The sequence below is a fragment of the Typopeltis vanoorti genome, chromosome 4 (genome assembly GCF_054136105.1).
Source record: "Typopeltis vanoorti isolate ZY-2024b chromosome 4, IOZ_Tvanoo_1.0, whole genome shotgun sequence".
Taxonomy (NCBI): Eukaryota; Metazoa; Arthropoda; class Arachnida; order Uropygi; family Thelyphonidae; genus Typopeltis; species Typopeltis vanoorti.
Window position 1 is genome coordinate 162,165,408 of NC_143552.1, and position 21,698 is coordinate 162,187,105.

Below are 21,698 nucleotides of genomic sequence, written 5' to 3' on the forward strand. Positions count from 1 at the left end.
TCTTCCCATTCCCTCTCTCCTATTGTTTCCATTCTCTCCTCTTCTTTCATTCCCATAGGTCTCTCTCATTCCCTCTCCTCTACTGTTATTCTCTCTTCTAGCATTCCCATACCCCTCTCTCCTACTGTTTCCATTCTCTCCTCTTATAGCACTCCCATACATCTCTCTCATTCCCTCTCTCCTACTGTTTCCATTTTCTCCACTTCTAGCACTTCCATATCCCTCTCTCATTCTGTCTCTCCTACTGTTTCCATCCTCTCGTCTTCTAGCATTCCCATACCTCTCTCTCATTCCATCTCTCCTACCGTTTCCATTCTCTCCTCTTCTAGCACTTCCATATCCCTCTCTCATTCTGTCTCGCCTACTGTTTCCATCCTTTTGTCTGCTAGCATTCCCATACCTCTCTCTCATTCCCTCTCTTCTACTGTTTCCATTCTCTCTCTGCTCTTCTAGCACCCCCATACCTCTCACTCATACTCCCTAAATTCTCTCTCTCTCCTACTCTGATTCTCCTTGCATTTATCTCTTCCATTCTTCTAATCTTATCTTTCATACTTCTGCTCTCATTCACAAGACATTCCACCTCCTCTTTCAACTCATCTATCTCCCTCTGCAGGTCAGTCACTCTTAATCTAAATTCACTCTCCCAAACAAAACCATCTCCTGAACTTTCACAGTCACTTTCACCTTCCACACTATCAATTATTATTTTCTGATTCATATATATCTTTTTTTCATTCTCTCCTATCATGCTACTTGTCTTCCTTCATTCATTCCCCATTCCTGGAGCAACGTCGGATATCGATATTTCTAATGCACTTATTTCCTCCAACTGCCTGCATTTTGCGCTTATACGCTCTCCACTCTCTTTCACAAGCCACATATCTAATTCCCGAGATGCATACATGCCGCAAGTACTGCATGCCACAAAGTCCCTTATGATATGGGGGGGGAATGGATATGCAGACATCAGTGAGACAGATGAGTGTAAGAATGTATATAATGTACCCGAGCCAGCACTAAGGACAAAAAATGGGAATGGTTCATTTAGAATAACCTATCAATATAGGGTGGGTCTAAGGGATCACTGCATTTCATGTATACTAATGCCAGGAGTATTAGGAACAAGAAGGAAGAATTTTTGGCCTTGATTGGCTCTTCCTGGCCACAGGTTATTGGCATTAGTGAAACATGGCTGACGGAAGAAGATATAATTAGTGGGATATAATGTGTAGGTTATAGTGTGTTTAGGAGGGACAGAGAGAATAAAATGGGGGAAGGGATATTATTAATGATAGCTGATGAACTGCAGCCAAGGAGAATTGAAGTTGTATCGCAGGATAGTGAAAGGAGCTCATTTGAGGCTATTTGGTGTGAGATTGAAACTGGCAGAATAAAATATACAGTTGGGTGCTGCTATAGACCAGGTGATGGAATAGATGGTGGAGATAGTATGCATAGGGAAATTGATGAAATGAGTGGAAGGAGGGTAATTATTATGGGGGATTTCAAGTATGGTAACATTAATTGGAAGGAGGAGAGGACACATGTGAGGAAGGAAAAGGATTTTATTCAATTATTAAGGGATAACTATCTGAGACAGCATGTAATTGAAAATACTAGAGGTGTGAGAGTGCTTGACCTGGTAATAGCATCTGAGAATTTGACTGTAATGAATATGACCATGTTGTCACCTATTGGTGAGAGTGATCATAAGGTCTTGACCTGGGAGGTGGCTAAAGGTGTGGAATTTTCGATTAAGACATGGTATATGTGGAATTACCGTGCTGGCAAGTATGACAAGCTTAGGAGATTGCTTGGATCAGTGCCATGGCATGTACAACTGCAAGGGCTGGACGTCGATAGAGCATGGGAAGTGGTCAAGGAGCATTTACAGGAGGTAATGGCTGATTGTATACCTAGGGTCCGAATAGTAAAACAAGTAGGGGTTAAATGGATGAATAACACCATTAAGCTTGAGCTGCAAAAAAAGAAACAACTGTGGAGGGAATTTAAAGGAAGGGGTGACCTGCAGGCACACGAACGGTATAAAGTGCAGGCCAGAAAGGTAACGAGTGTGGTAAAAAAAGCAAAAGCGGATTATGAAAGGAAACTAGCATTGCAAGCAAAAGAGAATCCAAAACAGTTCTTTCAATATGCTGCAAGCAAGAAAAAACTGTACATGGTAAAATGATTTTAAGGAATGACGATGGTAAGGAGGTCACTGAATCAGTCGATATAGTGGAGTTACTGAGTGCGCACTTTGTAAAAGCATATCATCCAGGTGGTGACATTGAAAAAATGAAGGAACCATTAGTTTATATGGGAATTGTGATGAATGAAGTGGAGGTGAATAGTCTATTACAGAACCTTAATGTGAACACATCTGTGGGATTGGATGGTATACCGGCACGGGTCTTGCGTGAAGCGGCTAAAGAATTATCAGTGCCCTTGACAATGTTGTTTAATCTGAGTCTCAGATCTGGCTTAGTCCCGAAGGTGTGGAAAGAGGGGAAAATAGTTTCACTGCATAAAGGAGGATCCAAGACTACGGTTGCAAATTACCGACCGATCAGCATATCAGGAGTTGTTGTCAAGGTCTTAGAGAAAGTAGTCAAGGGAAAAATACAGGAATGGATTGATGAAAACGAGATACTGTACAGGGGACAACATGGCTTTGTGAAGGGTAGATCATGCTTCAGTAACTTGCTCAAGTTTTATAACAAAGTGACGGCTGAACTGGATAAGGGAAATGTGTTTACTGTGATGCTGCTGGACCCGGCAAAGGCGTTTGACAGGATACCACATGGAATACCAATCCATAAACTACAACATATTTGAATGGATATAGGGTTGGTGAGGTGGATAGGTGGTTGGTTGATGGAGAGATATCAAAGAGTAGTTTATTCAGGAGTAGAGTCCAAAAGACGGCCTGTGACTAGTGGTGTGCCGCAGGGGTCTGTTCTTGGACCACTGCTGTTTAATCTGTTCATTAACGATATAGGGAAGGATCTAAGTGGAACAATTCAATTGTTCGCTGATGATGCAAAGTTGGGTAGGGCAATAGTGAATGCAGAAGATGTCAAAGTCTTGCAGGATGACTTAGGTAGATTGGAGTTCTGGGCTAAGGAGAATGGATGTCAATTTAATGTGACAAAATGTAAGGTTATGCATTTTGGAGTGAAAAGATTAGCAGCAGTATACCACATTGGTGGAACTGTACTCCAAGAGATTGATGAAGCCAGGGACTTGGGAGTGTTGGTGGATAGGGAGATGAAGTTTAGGGGGCTCACTGCAAAAGTAGCTAAATCAGCTCATCAATTCACTTGGTTGTTGAAAAATACCTTGACGAGCAGTGACAAGCAAGTTATTGTACCTCTGTACCGAGCCTTGATAAGACCTCATCTCGACTACTGTGCCCAGATTTGTTCACCTCGGTTCCTTCTTGATGGGGAGGAGGTGGAGAGGATCCAGAGGCGAGTGACTAAGATGATAACAGGTCTATGGAATGAACCATATGAGAACAGGTTGAAGATTTGTGGGTTGCAGAAACTAGTTGATAGGCGGAGGAGGGGAGATATGATTGAGACATTCAAATTGCTAAAGGGATTCTATAGGATTAATTGAGAGGATATTTTTGAGATCAGGACTGGTGGTGGGAGAACTAGGGGACACCTATGGAAGCTGGGCAAGAGTGTGGTTAGCAGGGGTGTTAGAGCTGGGTTCTTTACTTTTAGTGTGGTAAATGAGTGGAATAAGCTGCCAGAGTCTGTTGTGGGTGCTATGACGTTGAACGAGTTCAAGACAAGGTATGATAGATACTATGAGAATGTAATCACATAGTTGTGTGGACATGATGTTTAGGACCTCCCTCGATGAGTCTAAGGACTCCTGGAGTCGCCCGAAATAATAATAATAATAAAAATATTGCTAATAATTGAGTTCTTAAATGGCGGAGGACTTGGCGATACGCCATTTGCGACTGCTGATGAATCTGTCATCATTCCTTACTGCCGAGTAGTGTAATCGTTAATTATTTAATTAATAAATTCCATTAAATAAATAGAAAAAAAAGTACAAACAATTACAAGCAAAACAAAACATTTAAGTACACTAAATAAAATGAAATATAACTAAATACAGTAATGAAAACTTAGCTTCGTTTTGTCTTCCACCGTTATGCATTCGATTCCGAAGGTAACCAAAATCTATTATATCGTGACAGTAACTAACTTCCAAAAAAAATTAGACAATAAAAATCCATAAAAATTACACAAGACATCAGTTGAAAGGGATAGATACGGTTGTGCTTGGGTCATGGGTTTAGGGAGGCATTATGCTTAATGGACACACTGAGCTGCAAGTGCTGGAAATAACTATGACTGGTGAATAATCTAAAACTATGACTGGTGAATAATCTTGCAGCAAAGTTCTTCAATGTCATGTTCGATTGTTCTTTGGCACTGTAAACGAAGAATTCATTTTTATGGATAACAATGCCACACCACATCTCACAAGCAGTGGAGATACTTCTGAAGTCCGAGGATATTAATCGAATCAACTAGCCCGCATGCTCCCCAGACAGCCCCATAGAACACATTTGGAACGCAATAGGAAAATGCATTTCTGCTCGAAATTCCCCTCTAGAAAACAAACAAAACCTTATCCTTGCTCTGAAGGAGGAATTGGGCAGTTTGTCTCAAGAACTCCTGTATCACTTGGTACTAAGCATGGTATGATGTTGTGAGAGTCGCATAGCAGTTGAGGATGGACATATTCCATACTGAAATGTGTTTTCACATAGTTTTCTGTAAGCACTGTACATTAATTCATTAACTACATCCTTAGGAAATTCACAGTGTTGCCAAAAACGTATTGCCATTTGATTTGTATGAAATTTATAACACATTTTTTGTGTCATATTATTTATTAATATGTTGGCAACATATTAATAATACGAATTAATATACGAATACTGAAAGAAGTGGATTGTACATATCAAAAGAATGGATAGACTACCCCAAATAAGAAATAGAAGAAAAATATGAAACCACTGTTTAAACTGGATCGTGGAATTATACTTAATACCTTTTTTTTTTTTGGTTTGTAGATGACCAGATAATCATAGCAAGAAATGAAAATGAACTCCAAAGATCAATATACTCCTTAAACATAATTGCTAATAAATTTGGAATGCAAATATCATGCCTTTTATAGGACCATCTCCAGTCACAATTAAAATTATGATTGAAAATAAAATTTTAGAACAATTAACTGGTTCAAATAAACACCTTTGTTGTGCTGTACCATATGCAAAAGAAGCTGATGTTGATATCAAAATTTCAAACTTTCTCAAGATAACAGGAATGATCAATAATATATTCAAACCTAATCAAGTTCAAAAACATACAAGAAGTTTATAACGTTTCGGCAAGACCTTCCATACTGTATGGAAGTGAATTATGGATCATTAAAACTACAGAAGAAAAAAGAATAGAAAGTTGAGAAATGAAATTCCTGCAAAGGATAGTAAGCCATACTCTCTGGGATAAAAAAAAAAAAAGCAGACAAATACAAAAAGAACTAAAAACAGACCCAGTATTGAACAAAATTATACGAATACTGAAAGAAGCGGATCAAACATATCAAAAGAATGGATAGACTACCCAAAAAAATACTCCAATACCACCCAGTTGGAGGATACAGAAGTCAGGGATGACCAAGGAAAAGATGGAATGAAACTGGAACAGCCTAAATCCCTGAAAGGATGATGATATTTTCAACAAATAGTTTCATATCTGGTGGAGAACCATTTCATATTTCAAAAATATAATTATTATTGTTATTATTATTACGGGAATCTCCATGGAGTCAGTAGACTCATCGCAGGAGACCCAAACTAGCAAAACAATATCTGTCATATCTCTTCTTGAATTCATTTACAGACGAAGAGCTCACAACTAAGTCAGGCAATGAATTCCACTTATTCACCACCCTCCAGGCAAAAAACCTTGTTCTGACACCTTTGTTAACCACACTCTTCTTTAATTTCCAGGGATGACCTCTTGTTCTTCCATCACTATCACACAGCTGAAACATTTCCCCTGCATCAGTCCTATAAAAACCTTTCAGTAATTTAAAGGTTTCTATCATGTCCCCTCTTCTTCGCCTATCAACCAATCTCTGCAATCCACAAGCTCTCAATCTTTCAATGTAGGGAGCATTTTTTACATCACTCACCAACTTGGTCACTCTTCTCTGAACCCTCTCCACAGCCTCCTCATCTCCAAGGAATCCAGGTGACCAGACCTGAGCACAGTAATCCAAATGTGGAAGTATCAACGCTTTATAAAGGGGAATAATAACCTCTTTATCTCTGGATGTCAGTATGTTCCTCAACAACCAAGTAATCCTATGTTCAATCTTGGACACCTTAGCAATGTGGCCTCTGAACTTCATCTCTCTATCTAACAACACCCCTAAGTCCCTAGCCTCATCAATCTCTTGGAGTACTGTTCCATCAATGTAGAACACAGCTGGTAATCTTTTAATCCTAAAAATGCATGCCTTTACACTTTTCCACATTGAACTGACATCCATTATCTTTTGCCCATTTTACCAGCTTATTTAAATCATCCTGCAAACTTTCAACATCAGCTTGATTTTTTATTGTACTACCCAACTTTGCATCATCAGCAAACAACTGAATATCTCCCTGTAAGCCATTTCCTATATCATTTATATACAAATTAAACAACAATGGCCTAAGCACAGAGCCCTGAGCCACACCACTGGTCACCTGCCTCATTCTGGATTCACCTCTCCTCCATACACAACTTTCTGGTATCTCTCCCTGAGCCATTCTCCTATCCATATCACCAGTTTAGTATCCATTCCCATCTGCTCCAATTTACGTAACAGTGTTCTATGGGGTATCTTGTCAAAAGCCTTAGCAAAATCCAGAAGTACCACTGTGTAGCCAGTTTCTTTGTCCAACTCAGATGTCATTCTATTATGAAAAGTTAATAGATTGCTAAGGCAGGATCTACCTTTAACAAAACCATGTTGGCCTCTATAGAGTATCATATCCTGATCCACCCATTCTTGAATTTTGTCTTTAACCAACTTTTCCAACACTTTTACCACTACTCCTGAGATGGTGATTGTTCTGTAATTAACTACCGCAGTTTTAGGGCCACCCTTATGCAAAGGAACCACTTTGCCTAACTTCCACTCCCTAGGGACCATACCAGAGTTCAAACTTAAATGAAATATCCAAGTAAGAGGGGTTGACAATTCATTTGCACATTTACGCAACACCCGAGCTGATATTCCATCTAAGCCTACAGCAGTGTTTGTATTTAAATTTTGCAATATATTAAATGCCTCTGATTCGCTAGCTTCATTTCTCACATTAGTTATTGCTATACAGGTATAGAGATATCCTCACTTGAGTGATAGACTTTTGAAAAGTGATCACTCAGTAACTCGACTATTACATCTGATTTTGTCACCTCAATACCATCACACCCACTAAAGTTATCCTTCCGAAGTCATTCTTTCTCTTACTTGCTCCATAGCGGAAGAACTCTTTGGGATTATCCTCGATCTCTTTTGCTAAGGTCTTCTCATAATCTGATTTAGCTTTTCTTACTATGCTGGTAACCTTCCTAGCTTGAGCCTTGTACTGCTCATGGGTGTACTGATCGCCTTTTTCCTTGTAAATTCTCATAACATTTTCTTTTTTTGCAGATCAAGCTTGATACTACTGCTCATCCATCTAACGCCTGCCTTGTTTGACCTCCTGACCATGGGGACACAATCTGATATTGCTTTCCTCAGATACCCGCTGATATTATCCCATGCACTGCTTACATCTTTCCCCTGCAGTATGTTCTGCCATGGGATGGCTGCAAGCTCACTCCGAAGCTTGTTATAATTGCCTAACCTGTAGTTCCGTATATACCCCCTTCTTAACAGAAAAATCCACAGATTTTGCAACCTCCCAAGTCAATACCACATGATCGCTTTCACCAATTGGAGGTAACGAGGACACCTTACTTATGCATATAACCTCTGAACCAATAACCAGGTCCAACACTCTCACACCACATGTCCCTTCAGTTATGTGCTGTTTCAAGTAATTATCTCGTAGAAGATGTATGAACTCCATTTCCTTTTTGCTATGTGATATTTCTTCCTTCCAATTGATATCACCTTAATTAAAATCCCCCATAATAATCACTAAGCCTGCACTCATTACACTAATTTGCTGATGCATGAATTCAATATCTCCACCTGTATCATTCATATATCTGTACCATACTACAGGTTTAAGAGGAATGTCTTTAAGGAGATGATCTTTGAAACTCTCTGTGTAGTAATTGGCAAGAGTAGGGGAGAGAGAGAGGACTATCCATGGCTATTCCTTCAATCTGTTCATATGATTTGTCATGTACACTGAAATAATAAGTCAATTACAAAGACAAAAGTTTGATAATGTCTGGAGGAAAATCTTGTTTAAGTAAATTAATAGTATCTGTCAAAGGAATGCTAATGAAAAGAGATACTATATCAAGACTAATCATAATATCTGAAGGTTCTAAATGAGGATTACAAATTTTTGTTATAAAATCTAATCTAAGGAATTCTTGATATGAGAAGCAGATTTTCCAGTAAAGGAAGGTAATAGCATAGACAAGTATTTAGAAACTATGCCTAGGGACAGCCAATGCAATCTACCACTGGTCTCAGTGGATCACTGACTTATGGATCTTGTTAAGCCCATCTAATCTGGGTGGATGAGCATAAAAGATTTAACAATTTTTTCTTTAATTCTTCATCCCAGCTGGAGACGTTATCAATCATTTATTGACCTTATTGATTTGACTGTGAGTTGAATCAGATAAGAGGGAATAATAAGTTGAGAAATCCCATAGCATTAAGAAAATATTTGTAAAATATTCTCTTCCATGACTTTCTTTAACCATAGATTAAAGAATTCTCTTAACAATGCATTCATCTTACTTGTTTGAGTTGGCCAAGCGGATAGCATACCTGTTCTTCAACCAGTAGGTTGTGTGTTTGAATCCTGCCATGAGTATGGATGTTTGTGAAAGTCTTTAGGTAGGAGATGAATTTCATCACCTAATGTAAGACCCTTTAACTGCCCCACTTAATGGAAGCCTGAAGTGGTTTGATAAAAGCTCCATGCCTGGTTTTTATAGCAGCATTTCCAGATTATGTAACAATGTTTTTTAAATAAAAAAAAATATAAATGGAATAATAAAAAAAAACTCTCTTGCCTCCAATAGTACTAATGTACTATAAGTTTATACTCTTTCATGGGTGGGAGTCACATCGAATAGTTTAAAAATTAATTATATGCTAATGTAAAAAAAATTACAATAGCCAAATAGAATCAATTATTGAATTTTTCAGCTCGAGGTCATGACCATTTTGATGTTTTGCCTGAAGGATGGCTTGAAGTAACCCATAACAGTGGAATGCCTCTGTATTTGCATAAACAGTCAAGAGTATGTACTTTTTCAAAACCATATTTTCTTGGACCAGGGAGTGCTAGGGTAAGTTCTTAGTCATTTTAAAACAGATATCTCATTTACTTAATTAAAAAAATTAAGTAAATTAAGTTATTTAAAAAATCTCATTTACTGTTTAATTTATTAAGGAAATAAATTAATTCTTTAAATTTCAAGTTTCAAATTTAATGTTATATGCAATACATTTTTGATTTGATTATATGCCAATTGTTTGACAATATGAACTGATGTAGCATGTTAATTATAAGGTTGCAGACTAAGTAAATTAGTGGCAATATTTAACACTGGGATAGCATTAGGTCCACTTCTGAAAGTGGAATATTTGGTGATACCATTTGAAATTCTGAAAAAAAAAATCTTTTTTTTTTTTTTTTTTTTTTTTTTTGTTGTTGTAACTTTACCACAAAGAAACATCTGAAAGCCGCTGCCTGCTGGACTCTATCATATATGTGATTTTTATAATCATGAATCCTGACTGAAATTAAAGTTATTATTATTGGTCTTTCACCAGGAGATTTATGTTCATCTAATAATGATAATAATCATTAACTCCTTGAAATACTCAAATTCATATTTATATCCAGATATACATATAACTAAAACCAAAATGCATTCAAAGTCAGTTTTGTTTTTGAGAGAAAAAACCAGAGCATCCAAGTCAACCATCACTATTGGAGACTAACTTAATACTTGAGAAAAATAAATATGAACAGCAGGTAAACCATATACTGATTAATCACTACTGTCTATTAACCAATACTCATACCACGAATTTCACCTCGGGCTTATAGGATTGCTTGTGCAAATTCATTCAACTTATCTTATCAATATGCCAAATTACATAAATTAAATAAATCATCATACTTAAATTTCAATTAAATCCTCTCCAGCCATAACAACTATCTAATTCTGTCTTAAAAAAACTACATAAATTCACTTATTCAATAACCTACTAATGAAGGCTATTCTACATATTTTTTTCCTAAATCAGAAACAACCAATTTCATTCCAACTCTCTTCTTTACTAGTAGAACCTGGTTCAATCAAACACAGCAAACTTCTACTATCTAATATATGACTTGAATTAAGTTGCAAACTTCAATTAAATTTCCTCTGTCTTCTGTCATTAATGCAACTGTTTCAAATACCGTGGTATCTTGCTAATCTGAACCTCTTTTGTCTGAACTCTCCAGTAATCTGAACTGCGAGTTGAAAGTAAAAAAAGTTTTATTTGTTACGTATTATTTTGTGTACTATTATTTTTATTTAATAATTATTATTTTAACTATTATTATTTATTTTATTATTATTACAGTACAGTATTTTTTTTTCATTCTGTGGATTATACGGTTATAGTGTAGGCCTATTTTGATTTATTGTGTGTTCACATTTGCTTGGGAACCGTAAAACCTGAAGCAATTCGAGCATCATGGAAAGAACTGTGACCTTCTAGAATTTACAAAGATAACTACAGTGATATACAAAAAGAGGAAATTCAAAACGTGCATAATTTGGTTAAAAATATAAATCCAGATGTTGAAATTTCACAAACAGATGTTACGGAATGGATTACAGGTAGAACCAAAAGTGAATTCGAAATCAAATCAGATGCTGAAATTATAAATATGACACTACAGAATGAATTAGAAGACGATGATGATGAAGAACTCGAAGGAAAAAAAAAAGTAAAACATGGAGAGGCAGTTGACAGTTTTAATATGTGTATAGAATGAGCTAAGCAGAATGATATGCCATTCAACAAAATTTATTGCTAATACAGCTCCGAGAAGAATAATTTGAAAAAAATTTAGCTTCCAAAAAGCAAAAGAAAATTAGTGACTTTTTTTACAAAGAAATTAAAAAAAAAAATTTTTTTGTGTTGTGTACAAGAAAGTGATATTTTTTATGCAAATTAAGTTGTACTGAACTATGCAATTATATTAAATCAGAATCCTCAACAATACAGGTACATACAAACTAAATTTTTACTAAAATGAACCTGTGTACTGTATGGAATGACTTTTAATGGGATTATATTGATCAAGTGCATATAATAAACAACTATGTTATACCAACTAGTTTCACCAACTAAGGCTGTTGGCATCTTCAGGGTAAGGCACTAAAATGTAAAAAAACTGTTACAAACTATAATCAACTGATTCCAATTATATTAAACAAAGAACAGAGCGCATACAACACATGCATAGAGTGAGCGTGCATGATATCACTTGTTGTTATTTAGGAACGTTCTATAGTTGGCACTGTAATTCAGTTCTGGTGATTTGAGAGATCTAATAAGGGTCTTCCAGATCACGGGCAAGATTAGTCCTTTGTTCCTGTGAAGGTTTAGTATACAGCGAGCAACTGCTGTGGCCTCTTTAAAAATTCAGGAGCAGAAGTCCTCCTCCATGTAAGGAATTGTGCTTCTATCCCACTCTAATGTATAGTTTGTTCTTGAGAAATGAAAGCTAACCCCGATTTTTCTTCTCTGTTATTATTGACATCACCTATGTGTTCTTTTTGCCTAATTTCAAGGCTCCTTGAAGTTTGGCTGATGTAATTCAAGCCGCACGAGCAGGGTATGTTGTAAACACCAGCATATTTGGAGAAAGGATGGCTATCTTTTGGAAATCTTAACAATTGGCTAATTGTTTCTGTCGGTTTAAAGGCCACTCCTATTTTATGTGGTCTAAGGCGTCTTGTAATCTTATTGGAAACTGTCCCTAAGTAAGGAATGACGATAGTAGAAATATAACGTATATCATCTCATTGTCTTTGTCAGTGTTCAGAGAAAAGTATCTTGTGGACGAATCTTCGAAGAAATCCATTCATGGTAAGGTTGGTAGATACAAAGACAACAAGATGATATACGTTATATTTCTACTATCGTCATTCCTTAAATTACATTGCACCTCCATACACACTTTGCTAGCTCCTGTCAGTCATCCATCCTCGTAAACAAGTTATCAAATGACTATCCATCCCTATCTTGCTCAATTTCGATTGTAGTTTGTCGTGCAGTTTTCTATCAAATACTTTAACAAAATCCAGATAAATCGAAGTATAAGCATTTCCTCACTAAAGCATGATCTCCCATAATAAGCCCATGCTGCTTTCTGAAAAAATTCAATTCTCATCAATCTCCAGGTGTGTATTCTGTCTCTAACTAGATTCTTTAACACCTTCACCACTACACTGATATACACAGGCATATAATTTGACACTACTACTATTACTACTACTACTCAAATGTGGAGATATGTGAGTTGTACAATGGCTGCAATTGCATAATTCAGAATGCCTGGTCAGATGGTCGAATTCCAGATGATTGGAGTGGAGTGGAGTTTTCATAGTACCCCTCTTTAAAAAGGAATATAGAATTGAATGTGAGAATTATAGGGAATTTCCTATAATAATTTTTTAGCCTCTGTATAGTTATAGAGGCTAAGAAAAATTGTGGAAGTGAAGCATGGAGAGGAGAACAAGGTGGATACTGGCCAAATGGAGATTGTTAGTATTGGATTTTTACTTGGTTGGGAATATAAAAAGTGCCTGTGTAGCTCAGTGGAAGTGGCACTTGGTCGCTTGAAGTTAGACTTAAGTTCAAGTCTAGTCGCCAATTGGAGGAACTTTTTCTAAGCCTTTCTTCGACTGGTTCCTGAGTTAGTCGATCTCTGGTACAGGCAAGCGGGTTTTTCACAGGATGAAACACCTGAGTTTCTCGGGTGTTTCATCCTGTCAACTCAAGAAAATCGACCGTAGTACCCACATTATTTCAGACAGTAACGTATCTTGTTAGGGTTAGGTACCAAGAGATGTCAGCACTTGTTTGCCAGCCTCTTCATCGGTGGCTGCTATAATTAGTGATAGATATGGGCCAGCTATCGCTGATTGGCTCCAAAAGTCTCCAAAAAAAAAAAGCTAGATTGGATTAAAAGGCCTTGCCTACTCCCTATAAGGTAATAAAAGGTATTAGCTGAGCTGATGGGAATATAACAAGGATATGGAAAAGCCATATAACAATTTGCCAAGAGAAAAGCTTCAAGATGCTACCGTTATATGGTGTAAATGAGACCAATTATATATTTGGTTTAATCCTTTATCCAAGTGTAAACAAACAAAGTTTGCACCTGAAATATTTTCAGGACTGGGGCAACTCGTGGTAAAGGTGGAATAAGTTCTGATCACTTGCCTTAGCATCCCATAATGCAAAACACATCTCCTTGCGGACATGTATACTGCTATGCATTAAGGGAAGGGTCACTACCCAGATTTACTGATTTGTCTCGTCAGTGGGAGCCAGACCCAGCGGTGGTGATATTAAGGTGGAAGTAATACAGAAGTCATATCACCATATACCAGTTGCCAAAAGGTGTCAACACCTTATTATGCAAATGAGACATATCAAGGAATACTTAGTTTATATTTGAGTTGTAAGTCAGCAATTAGAATTGTGAAGGAGGTACAGGAAAATGGTTTGATGTGCAAGATCAGGGTGTACATTATCTCCATAGTTATTCATTATCTGTATGGATCACATTATGAAGGAAAATGGTATTAAATGTGATATCAAAATTGGAGATGTTAATCTCAGCTCTTTATTTTATTAAAGATGATGCTATACTTCAAAATAAATGCAATACAAGTCTGTGGGATTCCCTGACTAAATTGAATAACTGCTGTAATAAATTTGCTGTAAAAATCAGCAATAAAAAGACAAAGATCCTGTAGATCAATTAAAATATTTGGGCCATTTAGGCACAATTTTTAGTGAAGATGGCAAATTAAATATGAAAATATAAACAATAGAATTAACAAAGCTGGTATGGTAGGAAATCAACCAAATACATTTATATGGAATAGTAGAGAAATTAGTCAAAACACTCAACTAGCTGTATACAGGACAATGTTCAAACCAATTTTAAATTATAGATCTGAGAGCTGGGTTAGAAATAAAATGCTTAAAGACTGGAGATTACAGATATGAGAGTTCTGAGAAAGATCAGGGGAGTGGACAGATGGCATCAATGGCAGTATTAAAAATGAGAATTTTAGGAAAGAACTTTATATTGTTATTATTATTATTATTATTATTATTATTATTCAGGCCTCCAAGGAGTCAAAAGACTCATCGAGGGAGGTCCTTTCTAAGACATAAAGTCTGTCAAGACTCATCGAGGGGAAGTCCCCCCCTGAGAAACACAAAGTTTATCATACCACTCCTTAAACCCACTGACCGTTCTCGCTCCCACCACTCCATCAGGCAATGCATTCCACGGCTCAACCACCCTCCACACAAAGAAACCACTCCTTACCCTCTTGCTCACAGTTTCCTTTCGTAACTTCCAGGGATGGCCTCTTGTCATCACTCCTTCCCGCTGATCAACCAAGCGAAAGAACTCCCCAGTGTCAACCCTGTAACCACCTCTCAACAGTTTAAAAGTCTCAATCATATCACCTCTCCTTCTTCTATCCACCAAACTCTGCAGTCCACATTCTCTCAGCCGATCCTCATAACTATCCTTGTACAGTCCTGAAACCATCTTTGTCATCCGTCTTTGTATCCTTTCCACGGTTAATTTATCCCCTTCAAATCCTGGGGACCAAATCTGAGAACAATAGTCCAAGTGTGGTCTGATCAGAGACTTATACAACGGAATGATAACCCTCTTATCTCTGCAGGTCAGTGTCCTTCTCATAATAGCAGCAATCCTCTGTGTTACCTTCACCACCTTTGCAATATGTCCCCTAAACTTCAGGTTTCTATCAATCATCAACCCCAGATCTCTTGTCTCCCCTACTTCCTCCAGTATAATTCCTCCCATAGAGTATGCAGCATCCCATCGATGTTTCCCAAACCTCAAGACCTTACATTTTGCTGCATTAAACTGACACCCCCATTCATTTGCCCATCTATCTAGCTTATTTAAATCCTCTTGCAGGGCTACCACATCTGCACTATTACTAATAATCCTTCCAAGCTTCGCATCATCCGCAAACAACTGAATATCCCCCTGCAATCCACTGGCTATGTCATTGATATAAAGGTTAAACAATATAGGTCCTAGTACTGAGCCCTGTGGGACCCCACTTGTAACCCTCTGCCTCCTGGAAACTGCTCCACCATACACAACTCTCTGATACCTATCAGACAGCCAATCCTGAATCCAGTTGACCAATCTGACATCCAGACCCATGTGCTGCAACTTAAATATCAGCTTATCATGTGGCACCCTGTCAAATGCCTTCGCCAAGTCTAAGAAAATTGCAGTATATGCCTTTCCCTCATCTAATGCTCTTGTAACTTTATTATAAAAGGCTAGCATATTGCTAGCCTTTTATTTCTAGCCGTTTTATTTTTAGCCGTTAGATTCACGAATGTGTTAACAGAGCTAATCTCAGGGTAGGGTCACTTAAACAGAATAGCAAAGAAAAGGTTAGCAAAAACAAGTGTTCTTTGCCAGGATGGTAGGAAAAAGACCCAGAGGAAGACCAAGATCTAAGTGGATTGATACAGTAAAAAGTGTATGAGAAACCAAAAATAAAGTCTGCTGATATTGGAATATTAACAGTCAAATTGTTTTTCTGTTGACAGAAAATTGTCAATAGGAAGTTAGGTATGGTGTCACTTTTTTTTTTTTTTTTTCATATAGTACTATCATAATATCCTGTACACCCCTGAAGGTAAATATCAGGAATTTGATAATGATCATATTAATTTTTTGTTATTTAACTCAGTCCATTCCCATTACTCTCGTGTTTTCTCTCACTGCCTTTTAAACACCATTTGTGAATCATGTCACGATGCTTATCATCGATTATTTTTGAATCATAAAATTTTAATGGCAGAAAGAAATAGGAATACTGGTAATTAAGAAAGCATCATAAAATACTTTGGCAATTGACATTCACTAATTCTTAACCTTCACTAGCTTTTTTGCATGTAGACTTCAAAACATCTTAATAATGTAGCTATTTGCCTGTTGTGCAGTGCCATTTCTCCTTTTAGATTTCTTTATTCCTTAAATCCTTCACCTCTCTTTCTTTATTCAGATCATTTTCAATAAATAATGAAAACTTCCAGATGTTAAACAGCCCTGGTTATTTCACTGATATTCAAGTTTTTTTTTTTTTTGTAACTGTTACTTTTTTCTGCATCTCCTTGACTTTGTCATTTCTGGCATCTAATAATTTGAAAATGGAATGCTAGTAACTCTTCAACATTTTCTTCATTCACTTCATCAGACCTTATTGATTTTGCCATATCAATTCACCTATTGTTATTATCCATGAAAAATTGTTTGCTAATAATTGTTATATATCCCTCTGCATCGTTGAATAGCAACATTATGTTTACATAATTATTATAGACATTATGTCCAATAATGTCTACAGTCATCCTAATATTAAACTTTTTTTCAAAATTCTTTGGCATTTTCTTTTCTTTTCTTTGGCATTCAATTCTTGTATCACTTTCTTCATATTCTTTGAAGGTAATAATAACTTTTGAACACTTTTATTTCTTTGTCATCTGTAGGTTGAATTAGTGATGCAATGTTCACTGGAAAGAATACCATTTTAAAAGTGGGGAATTTCAGAATATTAAATCATTATTGGTTTTAATTTATAGTTAGGCTGCCTTCGATTCCTCAGAATACACTGGATCTTTAGCTACTACATTGAAACTGGATACAGATTTAAACACGTTTGGCTGAATGTGCATTTCTAAACACTAGGTTCATAATTTTGGTTGTCATCGCATTGTCAAGCAAAAAGAAGCTGTATTTCACACAAAAACTTTTATTAATACAGCTTGTGTACAAATGGCAACCAAAAAGTATGAGGGGATACGTAAAGGCTTCAATTTTAAATAATATTTCATGATCTAAACATGAAATATTTGCACTCAATCATCTGTGTTAATTTTTTCTTTTAAGGTTAATGCAAGAATGCTAAACACTGTGTAAAACTAGCTAAACAAATGTCATGGGAGGACTTTGGCAACAATATAGAAAATAAATATCAAGAAGATTGCAAAATATTCTGGAGGTTGTTGAAGAAGCTTAGGAATGGAGGAAAGAGTACTGTAAAAGGAGTTAGAGATAATAAAAGTGATATGAAAATGGAAGAAAAAGATATCCTTGAAGTATGGAGTAATTACTTTGAAAAATTGCTAAATGAAACAAGCAGTGATGACAGCACAGTGGTAAAAAACACTGACCAGGCATGCAGTCAGGAATACATATCCATACTTGAAGTAGAAAAAGCCACCAAAGGCTTGAAATGTGGAAAGGCAGCAGGAGTAGATGATATTTGACCAGAAATGCTGAAGTATGGTGGTATAAGAGTCTTACAGTGGCTGCACTGCATAGTTCAGAAAGCCTGGACAGAGGGACGAATTCCCGATGATTGGAGTAGAGCTCTCATAGTACCCATATATAAAAAGGGAAATAAAACTGCATGTGAGAATTACAGAGGTATTTCCCTACTGAGTGTTCCTGGCAAGATCTATGCAAGTATACTTGAGAAACGGTTGAGAAGAATTGTGGAAGAAAAGCTGGGTGAAGAATAAGCTGGAGTCAGGCCAAATAGAGGCTGTCAAGATCAGATCTTCACTTTACGACAAATAGTCGAGAAAGCATGGGAATATAACAAAGATCTGTATTTAAGTTTCGTCGATTTGGAAAAGGCATATGATAAGGTGCCAAGAGAGAAGCTATTCAAAACGCTACAGTTGTATGATGTCAATGGGGCATTATATCAAGCAATACTTTGTCTTTATTTGAGTTGTAAGTCAGCAGTTAGATTTGAAGGAAGTACAGGAAGATGGTTTAATGTTAAATATGGTGTGAGACAAGGATGTACATTATCCCTTCTGTTATTCATTATCTATATGGATCACATTATGAAGGAAAGTGGTATTAAACATGATATCAAAATTGGAGATGTTAATGTCAGCACTTTGCTTTGTGCGGATGATGTTATACTTCTAAATAAATCCGCTACAAATTCTCTGACTAAATTGAATAACTGTTGTAATAGATATGGTATGAAGGTCAGCAATAAAAAGACAAAGACAATGAAAATAGGCAGAATCATTGAAAATGTCAACTGTGTTGTGAATGGAGAACCTATGGAACAAGTAAAACATTTCAGCTACTTAGGCACGATTTTTACTGAAGATGGTAAATTCAATATAGAAATAGACAACAGAATCAGCAAAGCTGGTATGGTGGGAAGTCAATTGAATAAATTCATATGGAATAAGAGAGAAATTATTCGGAACACTAAATTAGCTGTATACAAGACAGTGTTCAAACCACTTTGAACTTATGGATCTGAGAGCTGGGTCAGAAGTAAAACACTTGACCAAAGACTAGAGACTGCAGATATGAGAGTCTTGCGAAGGACTAGAGGCATGAACAGATGGCATCAATATCAATATCATATTAAAAACAAGGATATTAGGAAAGAACTTGACATTGTCAGCATCCATGAATGCGTTAGCAGAGCTGATCTCAGGTGGTATGGTCACTTAAACAGAATGGGTGAAGAAAGATTAGCAGAACAAGTGTTCTCTGCCAGGTTGGCAGCAAAACGACCCAGAGGAAGACCAAGGTATAGGTGGATTGTTACAGTACAAAGTGCCTTAGACGATAGAAATATAAGATCTGATAATGTTGGAGTCTTGACAAGTAACAGACTGATTTGGAGGAAAATTGTAGATAGGAAGTTAGTAATGATGTAATTTTTTTCATGTAGTAATATTTCCTGTACACTCCTCAAGGGTACATGGCAGGAATTTGATGACGAGGTTACACGGTGATCAGCATTCATATTTATAAATTTAGAGACACAAAAACACACGTGTTGAACAGATTATTTTATTAATTACTAATAAAATAAAACTTGATGTTTCGACCCCTGTATCGAGGTCATCATCGGAAGGATACAAGTGTATAAGGAACCAAGCTACATGCTCTAGCCCTGTATACAGGTATCTATGTATTTAATTAATCCTTTTCTCTAGCCTGACCTCTAGTGATTAAAAAAAAAATAATAATAATAAAATAAAATAAAATATAAATATAATTATAAAAAAATAAAAATAAATAAATAAATACAACTACAATAAACTGCTCAAATCCTCATGTATTAATATTCTTCTGGATTTTGTACAGTTCTGACTGTTATAATATGATTTCTTTCAGTTGCTGTTGAATGTTACAAACAATTCCCCAGGTTATCTTCTTGTAGTGGGATTTTTCTATGGCTAGTTTAGGTTGTTATACAGGTTGTAGATGGGTCCTCCACATTCTTGAAATGGTTAGGCCATCATTTTTGTTGAGATTTGGGTTGTGTTTGAGCATTTCACACGACTCTTTTAAATTTTCTCTCAAACCAGGTTTTGGTGTGTTGTAGGGACTTGGTATTTTTCCAATCAATTCTGTGGTATGTTTGGAGTGCATGGTCAGAAAGGCCAGTTTTTCCATAATGGAGGTATTTAATGTGTCATTTGTGTTCGTCTTGTCTGATTGGGATATGCCCTGTTTCCTCTATGTATGGTATGTTACATGTGCATTGTATTTTGTATACCCCCTGGGTGGGCTAGGTGTGGAAGAGGATCTTTAGAAGAACTGAGTAGGTGTCTTAACTTATTTGGGGGTTTAAAGGTGGTTTTAATGTTGTATTTGCATAGTGTTCTGTCTATTTTTTCAGAAATGCCTCTAACATAAGGAATGGCAATAGCATTCCTGAAATCTTTTTTGTTCTTACTGGTATCTTTATGGAGGATCTTGTTAATAGTTTTTTTTTACTGTATCCATTTTTTATAAATGTTTGGTTGATGATCTTGTATTCCTGGTTTAGAGCTTGTTCATTAGAACAAATAGTTAGAGCTCTGTGTTTAAGGGTGCTTATGACACCTAGTTTTTGTGTTGGATTGCGGTAAGAATTTTTTTGTATGTATTGGCCTGTGTGTGTAGGTTTGCGGTAAACTGAGAAGAAGAGACAGCCAGAGGGAAGACGTGTGAAAAAGTGTGTGTGTAGGAAAGGAAGAGAGTTGTTTTTTTCCATTTCAATGGTGAATTGGATACGTTTGTGTTGTTTGTTTAGGTGGCTAAGGAATGTATTTAGAGCTTCGTGGCCATGGGGCCAAATGACAAAAATATCGTCGATGTATCTGAGCCAAATTTTGGGCTTTAGACATGCTGTCTCTAGAGCACGTTGCTCAAAGTCTTCCATATAAAAGTTAGCTATTGGGGGGAAAGTGGTGAGCCCATGGCTGTACCTTCTTTTTGAAGGTAAAAATTGTTTTGCCACACAAAATATCCGGAGCAGAGTATGTGGGCAAAGAAGGTCGTGATGTCGTGTGGAAATATGTTCTATAGGAGCAAGATAGTGTCATTGATTGGGACATTGGTGAAAAGGGAAGTTATGTTGTCAAAGCTGACTAATAAATCTTGGTCGTTGATTGTGATGTTTTTAATTTTATTAATGAAATGTTGTGTATTTTTTATGTAGGAATGGGGTCTGTCCTACCAATTCCTTGAGTGTGGCCGCTAATTTTTTGGTTAAGTGATAATTTGGGCTGTCAATTCCTTCAACAATCGGATGTAGTGGTGTACCTGGTTTGTGTATTTTTGTAGGCCATAAATTCTGGACGCACAGGCATAATGAGGTATTAATTTTTTGTAGTTTCTTCGGGCCATGTGTGGACAGATTTGATTAATTCAGTTGTTTTCCTTTTGTTACGTTTTGTGGGGTTTTAGTTTACCATTTGGTAGGTGTTGTGGTCTGATATCAAATGGTTCATCTTTTCAATGTATGTTGTATGGTCTAAAAGGACAGTGTCTTTGCCTTTATCTGCTTTCATGATTATAATGTCTTGGTTAATTTTAAAGGGCTAGATTTTCGGTTTTGTTTAAGTTGGTGCTTAGTTTTTTGTTTGAATTTAGTATACACGATGTTTCCATTCGTATTTTATCAGCCAAATTGGTGGGGAGAGATCTTAAACCTCTCTCGATATGATAAACGATATCAAGTTTGTTCACTGACCTCGGAGCAATGCCGTAGTTCAAACCTTTCTTTAGCAGTGAGAGTTCACCTTGGGTGAGATTGTGGTTTGATTGGTTGATA

General features: G+C 36.6%; 1 protein-coding gene across 2 annotated transcripts in view; it reads left to right on the top strand.

Moving 5' to 3' along the window:
* The window catches only part of pasha (microprocessor complex subunit partner of drosha), a 366,059-nt gene that overhangs the window by 146,768 nt on the left and 197,593 nt on the right, over positions 1-21,698 (top strand). For both annotated transcript variants that reach the window (XM_090391560.1, XM_090391561.1), the window contains exon 3: positions 9,442-9,584. In XM_090391560.1, the coding sequence (XP_090247686.1) occupies positions 9,442-9,584 (143 nt within the window). The remainder of the gene's footprint in view (positions 1-9,441; positions 9,585-21,698) is intronic.